The sequence below is a fragment of the Myxine glutinosa genome, chromosome 2 (assembly GCF_964187855.1).
Source record: "Myxine glutinosa chromosome 2, kmMyxGlut1.1, whole genome shotgun sequence".
NCBI classification, from domain to species: Eukaryota; Metazoa; Chordata; class Myxini; order Myxiniformes; family Myxinidae; genus Myxine; species Myxine glutinosa.
In genome coordinates, this window is record NC_136262.1 from 182,485,747 (window position 1) to 182,502,434 (window position 16,688).

Sequence of the window (16,688 nt, forward strand, 5' to 3'; positions counted from 1 at the left end):
AATTATTTATTTATTTTTTTGCCAAGTAAAAAACAAACAAACAGATAGACGGACTCAAATGCAATACCCTCTCCTCTGGCCAGGGTAATAACAGACCTTGCTTTGGATGGTTACAATTGTGGACTTCCTCAGGTCTCTTCCCTTCCCCTTCCCTTCCACCTGCCTCCCCTCCTCCCCCCCTTCCCTCCCCCACCCATCGAATAATGGATATAATGTTATTACATCAATGTTATATGTTAAGGGGTCCACTTTGTACGCCAATCACCTTCGATGTGCTACTGTCTACGCTCTTCTGTGGTCTCCTGGGCTTCATGACAACTTTACTCTTTTGCCATGGATGGTTTTAAAGTTTCTTCATTGTCCGTTAGGTTTTTTTTTGTTCGGCTAAATCTGTCCATTTCACCTGTTGAGCACTGCCTTCTTGCTTCCCTAAAGTTGTACTTTGTTGTAGTTCTCAATGTATATTTCTGCTCTGTGCATCCATAAAACTAGTGCCCAATTTTTCTAATATCTACATATCCAGATGATGGCTGCTTTCCGCTTATGATAATGATGATGCATTAATACCTCATTCACTTGATATCCAAGAGATCACTGATCAACTCTACTCGTATCAGTCAATAATCTATATAGTCTTACTATAATTCACCAAATGTCTGTCCGTCTGTCCGTCTGTCTGTCCATTCGAAGGTACCGTAAAATCGGCTGAACCGATCGCAACGATATTTTGGGTGGATAATTCTGGGATCTCCAGGAGTAAAATAGGCTATTTAGTTTTTCCAATTTCAGCTTTGATCTCCAGCATTCTCTGGTTTGGACTCCCGCATAACATTCGCGTTCGCATAATGTTCATTGTGACGATGTTTCCATTGTGACGATGTTTTCCCGGGTGCCGCAAAAACGGCTGCACCGATCGCTGCACGGCTGCACCGATCGGACTCTGCAACCTCGGACAACTCGGACAAAGACCTTTTATAAGGACACGGGTTGAATCCCTGCTTGAGAGAATTCCAACCCCCTCGCCGCCATCACGGCCGTCTCTCCAATTCACAATCCCACGAGATATGCGGAAAGGACGACCCAAAACCAATATAAACATCATTAAACATCATTCGTATATAAGCATCATTAAAAGTAAATAATGACCTCGGCCAAAGTTCAAACGACATTTAATCTCGACATAAGAGAATTCCACATAGCTATTTGGGCAGTGAATACGCTAACAGATCGCTGTCTCCATCGATCTTGCCAAGGCCGTAACAGCTATCGGCTCAAAATCCTTTTAACTGTTTATTTGGTAGTTTTTACAATGAAGGAAACATTAACAATGTTGTTAAAAGTTTATTTTGTGATTAATTTGTGATTGGAGTTACGTTGTTTGGAATTAAAAAAGATATCGAGTTCAAGTGAATGACGACATGCCGTAATGGTTTCTACTTTCTGAACGTGAACTTCGCGGATCGCCATATGCAGATTCGCCATGGTCCCACGATCGATGTTTATATACGTGAACGTCAAACGGGTACGTTTTTCATGGAAGTCCTTCACGAACTTGCTGTCCATGTCTGACGTGCGACTGAAGGTGCTACAGGAATGTGGAATTTATTGGTTTCATGCTTTAGCATTCGCCATATCTGCATTGCCTGTTTGTTTCTGGCCTCCCACCCGTGCGTAGCACGGGTATCTCCCAAGCATATATAAAGAGACAGAAGGTCTGTTTGTCACGCGTTATCACAGAGGGTCTAACGCTCTCGCCGTGAGTGGGAAGTTATCCTTGACAAGATGTGTCGTTAATTGTCCATGTTTTTAACCACTTGATTGAAGAAAAAAACTCAAAATAAATCATTTTTGTTTTTTTTGTATACCATTCGCTCCACATCACAAGTTGCAACGAGGGATAGAAACTTCTGCTTTTGGATCCTTTAGACCTATTAGACCCTTTGGAACCACAATTACATTCTTTGGGCCCGCAATTAGACCCTTTGAACCCGCAATTAGACCCTTTGGACCACGCAATTAGACCCTTTGGTCCCGCAATTAGACCCTTTGGACCCGCAATTCGACCCTTTGGATCCGCAATTAGACCCTTTGGATCCGCAATTAGACCCTTTGGACCCGCAATTAGACCCTTTGGACCCGCAATTAGACCCTTTGGACCCGCAATTAGACCCTTTGGACCCGCAATTAGACCCTTTGGACCCGCAATTCGACCCTTTGGACCCGCAATTAGACCCTTTGGATCCGCAATTAGACCCTTTGGACCCGCAATTAGACCCTTTGGACCCGCAATTAGACCCTTTGGACCCGCAATTAGACCCTTTGGACCCGCAATTAGACCCTTTGGACCCACAATTAGACCCTTTGGACCCGCAATTAGACCCTTTGGACCCGCAATTAGACCCTTTGGACCCGCAATTAGACCCTTTGGACCCGCAATTAGACCCTTTGGACCCGCAATTAGACCCTTTGGACCCGCAATTAGACCCTTTGGACCCGCAATTAGACCCTTTGGACCCGCAATTAGACCCTTTGGACCCGCAATTAGACCCTTTGGACCCGCAATTAGACCCTTTGGACCCGCAATTAGACCCTTTGGACCCGCAATTAGACCCTTTGGACCCGCAATTAGACCCTTTGGACCCGCAATTAGACCCTTTGGACCCGCAATTAGACCTCCACCCTTTTAAGACCCCCACCCCCATGCTTTTGACCCCATATCATCCTTTTGACCCTCTCCCCACGATCCTTTTGACCCCCTCCCCACCATCCTTTTGACCCCCTCCCCACCATCCTTTTGACCCCCTCCCCACCATCCTTTTGACCCCCTCCCCATCATCCTTTTGACCCCCCCCCCCATCATCCTTTTGACCCCCTCCTCACCATCCTTTTCATCCCTCCCCCCCCCAACATAATCCTTTTGACCCCTCCCCCCACATCATCCTTTTGACCCCCCCCCACCATCCTTTTGACCCCCCCCCCCCACCATCCTTTTGACCCCCTCTCAATGCTTTTTACCCCCTCAATCCTTTTTATCCCCTCAATCTTTTTCACCCCTTTTCATCCTTTTCCTTTTCACCCCTTTTTCATCCTTTTCCTTTTCACACCCGCAACCTTTTCATCCTTTTCACACCCCATCCTTTTCATCCTTTTCACACCCCCATCCTTTTCATCTTTTTCACACCCCATCCTTTTCATCCTTTACACTCTCCCCCCCCCCCCATCCTTTTTACCCTCCCCCCAGCCTTTACACCCCCACCCCTTAAAAAACCACACCCCTTTTCCCTCCCCTCCCTCCTCTTTAAGACCCCTTCTAAAATAAAATAAATCCCCCTAAAAATAGTTTTTGACCTTTTTTGTGCATCACAAGTTGCATGATGAATCAAAACTGATATCCCATAGCGAAACTGATGTTGAAAAGTGAAACAAACTGCTGTTGGAAAGTGAAACGATTTGCTGACCTATGGATCATCTAATGGGAAACCAGAATGAAATGTTGTGAGAAATATCGAATGGAAATTGCAGAAAGCAAAGCTATGGGGTGTACATAGTGAGGGGGCAGATTGTGGTTGGAGAAGTCATGTGGAGAAGTATAGGTGCCTGGAGGTGGCTGGTTGGCATGGAAAGAACTTCGGTGATCTTGGATCAGGCAGTGGCCTCAAAAAGTGCCTAAATCCATTTCCCAGCTGAACATACATAATTTCAACCTCGCTCCCAAGCAGTACTTCGGAGGTACAACAAGCATGGAAATATCAGCTGGTGCAATGGAATGAGGTTGTCAAGGTTACTGACTCCACCCACTGCGATATCTACATGCTAAATATTTACGCTGCATTTCTGTTTCTACCAATACACACCAAAAATTGCTAATTTTTGAGGTGAGACATCTATAAACCCGTGGGAAACGGGTACTCTGCTTGTTGGGTATATATTTGGGCAGCAAACTCTCAGCAGACATCCGTTGATTGTGGAGATTACGAACCGTATTCAAATAACATTCAAAGCCTTTTGTGATTTAAGAAAATGTGTTTTATCTTTTGCCATCTTTCTGAATATGTTTATCTATCTCATTTTATGTTTAGTTTAGTCATCTCTCTGAATACCAAGTGTAAGGCCCATTTACCGATAGTTTGAACTTCACTGTTATATTCTGCTGAAGCGTATACATTTTACCATCATTTGCGTCACCTTGCCAGCATACAGCTCAGGCACCTACATTTTCTCATGGGAATATCTTAGATGGACTATACATCAAATGTCATAGTGCTCAGTCATGTGAACATGCTAAGCATTGCATCTATCCTCGTCTCGACTTGGTTGCGTTGCGTTGGTCTGGTCATGATGTATGAATGAACGATGAATGGCTGCGTGAATCTGTGTTTATGGTGAAACTACGGTACAGGGATTATTAAAAAGGCATTTGAAGTGACTGAAGTTCCTTTTAAAATAACAGACGTGTTGCGTGCACATGTTCCACAGACCAGCTATGGCATTTTAAAGCAATAACCTAAAGCTTTTACTTGTATTTTTTTTCCAACCTCCCCTCCCCAAAGCTCTTTCCAAGCGTCCTTCCAGTGGTATGAACCCCACGTCATTTTCACATCTAATGCTTGTTTTTGTCGAACAGCTGATGTCTATCCCTTTACTGATGAACTTGAGATTTTTATGGCTGTGGTTTCTGTACTGTATGAATGACATTGAAAGTCTCCCTGAACACACGTGCCATGTTGATCAATAGGTAGATTAATGGGTCTGTTACCTCCAATTGAGTGGATATTTAGTCTTGCCCCAAAGGGGTTGCGATGCTATTGTAATGCCCATGGCTGTCTGTCTTTGTGTGCCCACATCTATATGTTTTCCTTTAAAAAAAAAAAAAATCCTCTGCAACCGCTTGTCCGATCGATGTGAAACTTTAAACATTGGAGGAACTTCCCATGGAGAATATTTTATTGATAACTAGCTGAATGCACTCAGCGTTGCCCGGGTTCTTTTTGAATGAATTTAATCTTCTGTACGAGAAAAGGAATAAAACGCAGCCTTGCGAAGCAGCAGAGTTTTACTTTCCAGCCGTGGCCGCATTTCGTTCATTTACCACTATAATTCAGCTTTTACTCGCGGCCGTAGAATATTGACTACTATAATTCAGCTCAGCTTTTAATTGCGAAATGGGCCCAGCCCGGCCGAGGTGGCCTCGACCGACTTCGCCACCTAGCCTATAACCTCCTCGGGCCCGTCCCGACATTTTTTGTTTCAGAGGTTTCCTCCTATCTTTCACCGTTCAGGAGATTAGCGCGTGCAGACAAACAAACAAACAAACAAAAACTTATTTTTATATATATAGATAACTATAATGTCATAAGTCACATGGTCAATCAATCAATGTCATCCATTCATCTTTGTAAGATGGTGGATATTCAGTGTATGTGTGTATGCGTGTATTTGGCTATATAGCCTGGGCGTGTTTCAAGGGCTCAGTCTTGCCCTGTATCTGAGCCTCCCTCTCGACCTCGCAGGCTGAATCCAGAGGAAAGACGTAACTCCTTAAGTCTGGAGCCTGTCTAGTTGTAGGAGCTGTTGGAAGGTGCTTGCTTGAAGGGATCATCATCCACCTAATGGGGCACTACTCTACCATAACTTTTCTGTCTGGGTTTATCTCCCTTAGCCTTGGACTCACCAGAGCCTGCCTCACAAGGCAGTGAGTAGTGCTATTTAACCCATAGCTGGGACCTGAATGATGGGACGCCAGGGCATATCCACCCGCTGGTGGGCCTGCACATCACATCCCTGGGGGCCGAGGTTCCTCCAAGATCCCCTGTAGATTCGCCGAGGTCCGCAAGGTGCCTAGTTTCTGTGTCGCCACGAGGAGGCACTACAGGAGTCTTGGTGATAGAGGCTATGTACTGGCAGGAGAGACTTATGCACTAGGCCCTTTGCAATATGCTAGCCAGTGGCAATGGATCAAGACCATTGCACTAGATGCATGCAATAACCCTGTGGCAAACCACTGACGCACCATTTTGACACACCACTCGTAGGTTCCATGGTTTGGCAATCATATTGGATTAAAGGAAAAATATTTGACATCTCAGAAATCACTCAACTAAAAAAATTCAAACAACTTTGCATATGCCATGAACTTTGCATATGTCATAAGGTATATAGACTGATAACGATGATGTCATTGGTGTAGAGGTATACCAGCCATAACTACCTTAATCAAAATCCTTATCCGAAAAATCTGAAACGTTATGCATCCGATTTCTGACCTGATGTAGGTGAATAATTTAATTTCTGACGTCACCAGTCATGTAATGTGGTGGCCATATTGAATTGGAAATAAATACATAAAAACCATCCTCTCCAGAACTGTTTAAGATATTGATGCTAAACTTCATATGTATGCTCAAATTGCCATGGGGAATATCTTTTTTTTAAATTCAATGTCCCATGACAGATGGTCTGGCAGCCATGTTGAATTTAGGCTATAACCTTTTAAAAAGCATCGTCTCTCAAACCGCTGAAACGATGTATCTGAAACATTAAGTATGTTGGTACAAGGGTTGTCACTAAAAACGTCATCATTGATCTCATGTGGCAGCTAATCTTATTGAAGCAAAAACCTTTTTAAAACTTCTCTGAAACCACTGAACTGATGGATGCGAAACTTTAAATCATCGTTTCTGATAAAAGCCTACCTATCTGACATGTTTAAGCGCATAGTCTTGCCTCGCATTGTTAACTAAACACGCTACTATTATGGTTCACTGTTATGGCCTACATACCTGCATAAATCCATGCACTCTATTATATCACATACATTTCCATTATCTGTAGCTTTATTGATTGTTGATTAATTAAGATATTTAACAACCACTTTTGTGCACATCAAGACTAAATTGTCAATTAAGGTGAATATGGAAAATATTTAAACTATCTTCACCATGGCTAGTCTATCATATGTATGAAGTTTTGCATCCATCTGTTTAAGCAGTTCTGGAGAAAGTTTTTTATTTATTTATTTTTTTTAAACGTTTTTCTTTTCAATTCAATATGGTGGCCAGACCACGTGACCAATGTCACAAATTTAATTCTTCCCTCACATCGGGTCATAGATTAGATATATGAAGTTTCATATTTTTCAGATAAGTATTTTTATTCAAGCAGTTATGGCTTCACCGATGTTATGGCTTCACCAATGACATAATCGTTATCACCCTTGTAGCTCATGTGGAGTTCATTACATATGCCAAGTTTCAATTTTTTTGTTGAGCGGTTGACTGCCAATTTTTTCCTTTAATGAAATATGGCTGCCATACCGTGTGACCTATGACGTTAGAGTTGCCAGTAAAATATTATCCATGGGGAGTCCATCCTATGTTTGAAGTTTGCTTCGATCGGATGAGCGGTTACAGCTAATTCTTTAAAGCGAAAATACATGGACACACACAGCGGTGTAGCCCCTTTGGGCCGAGACTAAAAAGGTAATTCATCATTAAAGTTGTGTTGAACGTTTGAGCTTCAGGAAGAGTAAACTGTTATTTCCCCCATAGTTTATTGAGTACATAACTATACTCATTTCTGGTCTTTTGCAGCCCATTCCTCCTCTTCGGCTGGAGGTGATGTGATGGTAGACATTGATCATGGCAGACCTTTGCTCACTTCCCAGGTAGGATGGAGTTACCAGCTGATGTTTCCTCGATGAATGTTTCTGGAATCTTACGTTGTCTTGTTGATCATAGGTCATTTTGCACCTAAATCAACGATTTGCAGTTTTGCATATGAACTTTTCTATTTTTTATTTTTATTTTTATGAAAGGTATGGGATTATGGATGAGCAAGAGTGCAGGTTGCGTGAGGGTAGGGGGCGGTACCATACTATCGCTCATAGAAACAAGCAGCAAAAAGAAGGATATCATATGGTAACAGGTAAGAATGGAAGGATGGAAGTTTATTACCATCTTCAAGAGCATGAGGGAAAGGTCTGATGGGAGTAACTCGGGGAGACCATTACTGAGGGAGGAGAAAAGAGAAACAAAGGTGTGGAGGTGTGAAATAGGCCTGGATTTTGGAAGTTTCATGAGAGTGTTACTGAACGAATGCATCTGGCTTTGGTTGAATAAATGTAGAAGACTATGCAACAGATTGAGCAAGACTATGCAAATGATAGGTTGGTGCCCTCTGTTTTCCATTTCCTGTCTTCCGTGAAAGAACATAGCAGGCATTACACCTCAACACCTGGTGAAATGCGAGAGATGGCCATAGTACTTGAGTCCATATGTCGTTGAAACTGCTTTGAAGAAGACGACCATCCAATGACTGCAATGATGAATGATGATCCCTAAGTTTGAGTATGCCAATGAGTGATTTTCCAAAGGACCTCACAAAGGAGAGAAAGATGATCAGCCCAAAGGAGAAAGGCGCGTACTCAATTACAAATATAATAATGGTTATGTAGGCCTGAGCAATGGCAGAAGTGCATGCGGCAGTCCCAAAATAATCCTCATCAGTTTCAAATGAGTTGTTGGATCTCGTTTTCATAGAAGTAATGTAATTGTCTTTTGGGGTATGTACATCTGGTGTTTTAACATTGAACATTTTCATCTACTACATACTCTTCCTCGTGGACTAAACCCGAGGCCACACTAACCGCTTTCTTCCAATTTCTCAACTCTATGGCCATGGGATAATCATAGCAAATCATGGAAAGTTGCAGCAGATGCGTGTGTGACGTACCAGGCCATACCAACTGACGCCAAAGGACTGGCCGTCGTAGTCCCGCGAAAACCAAGGAGGCGAGCAATAATTGGTCCCTCTGGCATGTGTAAAAAGTACGGACGGCAACAGGCGAAGAATGAAATGGCACAGGAGAAATTTCACCAGAAGATGAGTCTTGCAATTTTGTTAGTTTCCCACGTCATGCCGAAGCTATGATGTCTGAGTAACGAGGAGAAACAGGATCTGGCAGTGGCCTTTCACACGACGACTTCCAAGGGTGCTTTGAAATGTGTCAGCGACATTGGCAAGCGTGTAGACTTCCAAGGAGATTACTTCGAAGGCGACCACCTAACATAATTGGTACGTTTACAATAACATTTTATATTGCTTTAATCCTGGATCTTTATTTTAGGTTTCCATGTGTGCCGTCGATTTTCCCTTGGTCCTTCACAGGTTTTTGCAGGTTCACTTGTGGTTATCATGTGAAGACAATGCTCCAGGTTATATATAATGTGAAGAGATCATGTGTTGGAAGGAACACGGCCTGCTCAATATGTGCAAACAAGGCCTTGATCTCCAGCTTGGAGTACTGCTCTCCCCTTTGGGATTGGGCCCCTGTCTCACACCTGTCCTCCTCGATGCTGTGGAAAGCAATGCCCTCAACATCATTGTAATCTCCCATGACAACGCTGAGTGTTTAGGCCTGTTACTCACACATTGCAGATAGGTAGGTGGCCTTTCTGTATTCCACCACTTCCTTTTTGGTCTTGGACCCTCTGTCCCTCTCATGTTTCTGCAGGGCACACATGGTTTGCCAGTAACCATCTTGTTAAACTACCAAAATCCAGGCTCACCTCGACTCGTGTATTCCTCTCCTCTCACATGTGGAACCAACACACCCGGTCTGTTCAGTCCTATGTTTTCCTCCAGGGCTTCAAGATGGCTGTTCATGTCACCCCACCCACCCCCCCCCCCCCCCATACATACTTATGATCTCTTCTACCCTAAATTACCCCATTCCCTCACACTCCCTTATTCCAGGTTATTGTGACTTCACCCCACCCCCCTCCCACCCGACACCTTCTCCCTCACCTCGTTTGGTTCGTCAGGTTGGGTTCATTCTTTTTCTGTTTCATTCTCGTTTTCCCCTTCCTCTTCTTACTGTGTTTAATTCATCTTGTGTGCAGCTTGTTCATGTGCATGGTCTTCTCCCACTCCATCTGATATCTCACTTCTCTGTTATTAGTGTTTCTCCTTTTCCAGTTACATTCTGCTCTATCTCTTCCGTGTGTCGTGTGTGTCGTGTGTGCCGTGTGTGCCGTCATATGTTGGTGTGGTCTTGGCTTTGCTTTTATTGCTCTTATTTACTATTTATTGCTGACTCCATGCAAATGAAATCATTTTGTGAGATGGTCTGATGTCTCATGTTGCTTTGACCTTTCATTGCAATATTTTCAAATGTACATTGCAAATAAACTAAATGTACAGGTATAGCCATCTTTAGTTTAGTACCGGGTGGATTTAAACATGCTTATCCGAACAAGAAGGACCACACTGTGGTCACAACCTGCGACAAAATCCGGTAACAGGTCGATTGGGAAACACGCATTTAAAGCAATCTTAAAAGATGAACAGTGCGATTGGGAAACACTTCTAATGTGCTGTTAAAAGATTAACTCGACAACTCAAACCCATGACAGCCTCCACTATGGTTATATCAGAATGAGCTGATTCGTCACACTGTCAAGGATTGTTTAACCTCAATATGGGGCTGTTCAAAAATTTGGCAACACTTTTTTAGGGAGCTGTGTACCGTGCATGCTAACGGGCTTGATTAAACCTTGTGTTACGTGGTCCTCCCGGTAACTACCTGGTCTTGGTGACCCCCGGACCGTGGGAGGGACCCCGCCAGAAAGATATATGGTTTATACGCTTTCGTAACGCAATCAATATGAATTCCGGTCAAGAAGAAACCCCACACCAAGGATCCGGAATAATCAATAATATATTCACTGAGCAATCAACAACCATCAACAATGCACAATCAATATTACAACCATGTGAACTCATCTACACAAACTCTAAGATGGCCATCTTAATCTTATACATTCCTCACGTGAGCCCCACTCCTGACTCCCTCCGTGGTCAATGTCTCTCCTCTCCGCACACGGGCGGTTGAACGAGCCCCGGGCGGACGTGCTCTAAACGTGCCGTCTCGGACTGGGGCCGCGGCTGCAGCGCACCTCCTTGCCAAGCCACGGGGCAAACCCAGCGCGGCGTCCAACGTGCGCGAGGCCCCAAGTGCGACTCTTACGCGTCCTTGTAGATGGGCAAAAACCCAGCGCGGCTTCCGACGCGAGCGAGGCCCAACGTGCGGACCCGTACGCGTCTTTGTAGACGGGGCAAAACCCAGCGCGGCTTCCGACGCGAGCGAGGCCCAACGTGCGGACCCGTACGCGTCTTTGTAGACGGGGCAAACTGTCCCGGACGCTTGGTTTCGTGCACGAACTCACAGTGACTGGACGTGTCCAAAGGTATTTACCGCCCAGGTAACTCCTCTCGCCAGACGTTTCGCAACGGCGCGTTTTCCGCGCAGCGTAAGGTCGATTCCACCTTCTCGTCGTCGCGGGGCGAGGAAAAAGAAACCTTCCTTTCCCTCGTGTCTTTTTCCTCCGTTTCCCGTCACTTCCGCTTCCGGCCACTTCCGTTTCCTGCCACTCTTTCAGAAGGGCTCCTGACCCTCCAACCACAACAACTACACAACAACTTAATATACTACACACGGAAGCAAAGACCTGCATGGTAATTTACATACATTCACCTAAATATGTAACACTCCCCCCCTTCAAGAAAGAAAGTTTGAACCCAGCGAAAACTTTCTTTGCCGGCCAATTTGGAGAAACAAACCAGATAACTCAACCCCCCCACATTATCAGTTCCCCCCGGGCACAGTTATCACTTAAAAATAAAGCCAGTTAAGCCACTCGATAGCACTTTTCCGGGAGGCCAAGCCGAGTATTCACTACATGGATGCCTTTAGGAACGCGGAGTTCACGGTTAGTCCGTGCAGGAAAGTTCTCTACATGGGCGCCTTGAGGAACGTGGAGTTCACGGTTAGTCCGTGCAGGAAAGTTCTCTACATGGGCGCCTTGAGGAACGTGGAGTTCACGGTTAGTCCGTGCAGGAAAGTTCCCTACATGGACGCCTTTAGGAACGGCGTTCACGGTTAATTCGTGTAGAAATCTTGGCTCGGCGGCTCCGCCGCCTTCAGTGCTTCAACTTCTCAGAACGTCCCTAATAATTAGGGTGGGACCACTGGTCCCTGTAGTCCCCTGAATACCGGTCTTCTTCTCGGCCACTACTTTGCCAATTCTTCCTTCGGGAGCGGCCGTAACTCAGGGAGCCTCCATAATAATATTGACTGCGGCCACCACCAAAACTACCGCCCAGTTGTCCTCTCCTGTAGACCTCTCGACGCCTACGAAATGCCTTCCCTACTGTTATGGTCCGACCCTCCAAATCCTTGCCATTCCAATTCTTCTCTGCCTCTCTGGCGTCTTTTGTGCTGGCAAACGTGACAAAGCCGAACCCTCTTGACTGTTGCGTTTCCCAGTCTCTTACCAACCGCACTTCCACCAGCGGCCCATATCTGTTGAAGACAGAGGTCAGAACTTCTTCCTCTGTTTTGAAGTTCAGTCCCCCTACAAATAACTTGGCACTTTTGTCACCATCCCGAGCTGGTGTGGTGTTATTTTCCCTGCTGGGCTCTTTATCAACCCTCAGGTTACCATAAACTTGACCCCCGGCCAAATCATTCCCGAGAACCACAGATACACCCTCTACAGGAAACGTGGCTTGTAAACCGACGGTGACCGGTCCTGACACCAAATCGGACTCCAACTGGATGACCTGAAGGGGAGCACTAACACCGCCCCCGATCCCCTGTAAACGAACACTATCCCTCGTTGCCGTCTCCTCGGACCATGGCAAAATGTCTTCAAGCATTAAAGATTGATGGGCCCCTGTGTCTCTCAATATCCTAACCGGTCTCCGGTGAGTCGAGGCTCCATCCAGTGACACAAACCCCTCGGAAATAAATGGTTGGTAACCCTCTTGATGGCGATTTCTTACGCTAGCCATCGCATTCGGAGTTGTAATAGTCGGACTCCGCTCTGGGTTGTCCCTTTTCATGAGGTAACAACTGGACATCAAGTGTCCAGGTTTTTTGCAAAACGCGCAAGTAGGCCCGGAGGAAAAACTCGGGGTCTGCCTCGGGCCCCCCGAACTATAAGTTTGTCTTGGGCCCGCATCCCTCTGATTTCGAACCGGTGGGGTATCATAGTTGTCCCCATAATCATCTCGAGGCCGCCGCCATGTATGGTCGTTCTCCGCACCTGCTGTTCCCCACCTCCCCTGCGGAGATCTAGGCGAGGAGTTAGGTTCGTGGACCCCTATTCGGTGGGTTAAGGCATAATCATCTGCCATGGTGGCTGCGTCCCACAACTTCGGTACTTTCTTTTCCTGCAGGTACACTTTGATGTCCTCGTGGACACACTGCTGGAATTCCTCCACCAGGATCAAGTCCCGCAATGTTTCGAAGTCTTTCCCGACTCCTTTTGACTCACACCACCGATCAAACATGTTTTCTTTCACTCTGGCAAACTCCACATGGGTCTCACTCTCCCTCTTCCTGGCATTCCTGAATTTTTGCCTGTAAGCTTCCGGAACCAACTCATAGGCTTTGAGGATGTGCTTCTTCAGTACCTCATAATCTGCACATTGGTCCATTGGTAGCGCCGAATAAATTTCCTGAGCTTTCCCCACCAGCACACTTTGCACGAGTATGGTCCATGCCTCCTCCGGCCAGTTTAATTGTCGAGCCACTTTCTCAAAGTGTGGAAAAAATTTCGCGACTTCTTTTTCACTGAACGGTGGAACCAGCCTCACATGTCTGCCCACATCCCAGGTTTTCTGGTTAGGTGTCGACCCCGTCAGCAAGGGTGGTGCCTCTCCCCGTTCTCTCATTAACTCCAGCTCCTTGAATTTGATTTCTTGCTGAAGCTGCATGTCACGTTCCTTTAATTCCCTTTCCGCTTTTCTCTCCTCTGCTTCGAGGTCCCTTGCAGCTCTCCTTTCCTCTGCTTGTTCCTTTTCTCTTCTTTCCTGGAGTTCTCTTTCCACTCTCCTTTCCTCTGCTTGTTTCTCTTCTCTCCTCTCCTCTGCTTTCCTTTCTTCTTCTGCTCTTTCCTTTTCTGCTTTCCTTTCTTCTTCTGCTCTTTCCTTTTCTGCTTTCCTTTCTTCTTCTGCTCTTTCCTTTTCTGCTTTCCTTTCTTCTTCTGCTCTTTCCTTTTCTGCTTTCCTTTCTTCTTCTGCTCTTTCCTTTTCTGCTTTCCTTTCTTCTTCTGCTAACCTTTCCTGGAGTTCTCGTTCCACTCTCCTTTCCTCTGCTTGTTTCTCTTCTCTCCTCTCTTCTGCTTTCCTTTCTTCTTCTTTTAACCTTTCCTGGAGTTCTCGTTCCACTCTCCTTTCCTCTGCTTGCTTCTCTTCTCTTCTCTCTTCTGCTTTCCTTTCTTCTTCTTTGATCCGTTCCTGGCTCCGTAATTGCAACTCCAGTTTCCGGAGCTCCACGTCTTCTGGTTCTTCGGGTAGCCACTCCCAGGCTAACTCGTCCCATGTTCCTAATCCCACCATAGATTGTATCACCGTGGCCTGCAACTCTGCCTTCCTCAAATTAGTTCGGACCTCCAAGTTAAAATGTTTGGCCAATTTCAAGAGATCCGACTTTAGCAACGCTCGGAACTGTGCCTCACTCGGGGTTACCCCAAAGTTCTGTGCCACAAACGCCATGGTGCCTATCGTTAACACCTGTTAGCCTTCACCCCAAGACTTTCCCCAATTTCTCAAAAAAAAAAATATTACCAATTAATAATTAATTAATAAATTTTAATTACCAAAAATATTATTATTTTATTATTTTATACACTTTTAGATCCCGGACGTAGACCCAATTGCGAAACCGCAAATCGTAATTTGGACGAGCCCCCAATTCTGTTACGTGGTCCTCCCGGTAACTACCTGGTCTTGGTGACCCCCGGACCGTGGGAGGGACCCCGCCAGAAAGATATATGGTTTATACGCTTTCGTAACGCAATCAATATGAATTCCGGTCAAGAAGAAACCCCACACCAAGGATCCGGAATAATCAATAATATATTCACTGAGCAATCAACAACCATCAACAATGCACAATCAATATTACAACCATGTGAACTCATCTACACAAACTCTAAGATGGCCATCTTAATCTTATACATTCCTCACGTGAGCCCCACTCCTGACTCCCTCCGTGGTCAATGTCTCTCCTCTCCGCACACGGGCGGTTGAACGAGCCCCGGGCGGACGTGCTCTAAACGTGCCGTCTCGGACTGGGGCCGCGGCTGCAGCGCACCTCCTTGCCAAGCCACGGGGCAAACCCAGCGCGGCGTCCAACGTGCGCGAGGCCCCAAGTGCGACTCTTACGCGTCCTTGTAGATGGGCAAAAACCCAGCGCGGCTTCCGACGCGAGCGAGGCCCAACGTGCGGACCCGTACGCGTCTTTGTAGACGGGGCAAAACCCAGCGCGGCTTCCGACGCGAGCGAGGCCCAACGTGCGGACCCGTACGCGTCTTTGTAGACGGGGCAAACTGTCCCGGACGCTTGGTTTCGTGCACGAACTCACAGTGACTGGACGTGTCCAAAGGTATTTACCGCCCAGGTAACTCCTCTCGCCAGACGTTTCGCAACGGCGCGTTTTCCGCGCAGCGTAAGGTCGATTCCACCTTCTCGTCGTCGCGGGGCGAGGAAAAAGAAACCTTCCTTTCCCTCGTGTCTTTTTCCTCCGTTTCCCGTCACTTCCGCTTCCGGCCACTTCCGTTTCCTGCCACTCTTTCAGAAGGGCTCCTGACCCTCCAACCACAACAACTACACAACAACTTAATATACTACACACGGAAGCAAAGACCTGCATGGTAATTTACATACATTCACCTAAATATGTAACACTTGCTAATGATTTTTTATCCGACATTGATTAGATTTTTTGGCGTACCTATCCATGAGTAACACTCTACCCAAACAAAGCCAATGGAAATCTGATGCAACAAACCTAGGCAGTATATAATATAATCAGCAGAGGCCTACACTCTACAGGCCTGATGTCTTCGGCACACCAGAAAACCAAGATGAAATTACCAACCTCACCTTCCCCATCTGGTATCGCACACGGCATACCAATATGGTGGCATGTTCCAGTTGATATCGACAAATTTTGGCTTAAACTCAGAAAAATCAAGATTGCAAAGATGAGCAATAGCCCATTGCAAAAAAAGAAAAAATAAATATGAAGAACCGATAGGATCATGGGAATGAGTAAACAATCCACCACTTCGGAGGGTAGGGAACACAAAGCCGGGATGATTGAGTGCAGATGTGGTGCATCTAAGACCGAGTCTGCATTTGGTCCTTTTACATTTCCAAACCCTGGGCACAATTTCCTGGCAATTATCTGTTCCGCATCATTGTCACATACTGAAGATTATTCACTATAAAGACTTTGGATGGTTTATCACATTGATGTAAAAATTTGCAATAACTGCTTTTTGGATGATTGAACGTCTTAGGTCACGCGACTCACTCAGCCAGTGAGAGTGCCGGAGCCTGGACTGTCTGCTCGCTCTAAGGTGGTCGATCCTCTTTTACATTGAAAAAAAAAATTTGTATGCAGACATCCTCCTGAAGAGGTTGTGTAAACATGGTTGGAATACTGGTTTCAGCTTGAGCCGTTACCAAACTGACATTATTTATTAAATTATAAATATCTTATTACTGGTTATAGCTTGAAGTAGCTTAAATGCGATTACTGTTAAGACTGGAATAATAATAATAATCACAATAAATTCTCTTATTCATCCCACAGAGGGATAGGGGTGGGGGAGGCA

The 16,688-nt window shown here is 45.6% G+C and overlaps 1 protein-coding gene across 5 annotated transcripts in view; it reads left to right on the forward strand.

Moving 5' to 3' along the window:
* Nucleotides 1-16,688, forward strand: part of DYSF (dysferlin) — a 221,820-nt gene that overhangs the window by 159,342 nt on the left and 45,790 nt on the right. For all 5 annotated transcript variants that reach the window (XM_078772024.1, XM_078772026.1, XM_078772022.1 and 2 more), the window contains 2 exons: nt 4,551-4,574; nt 7,590-7,663. In XM_078772024.1, coding sequence (XP_078628150.1) covers nt 4,551-4,574; nt 7,590-7,663 — 98 coding nt within the window. The remainder of the gene's footprint in view (nt 1-4,550; nt 4,575-7,589; nt 7,664-16,688) is intronic.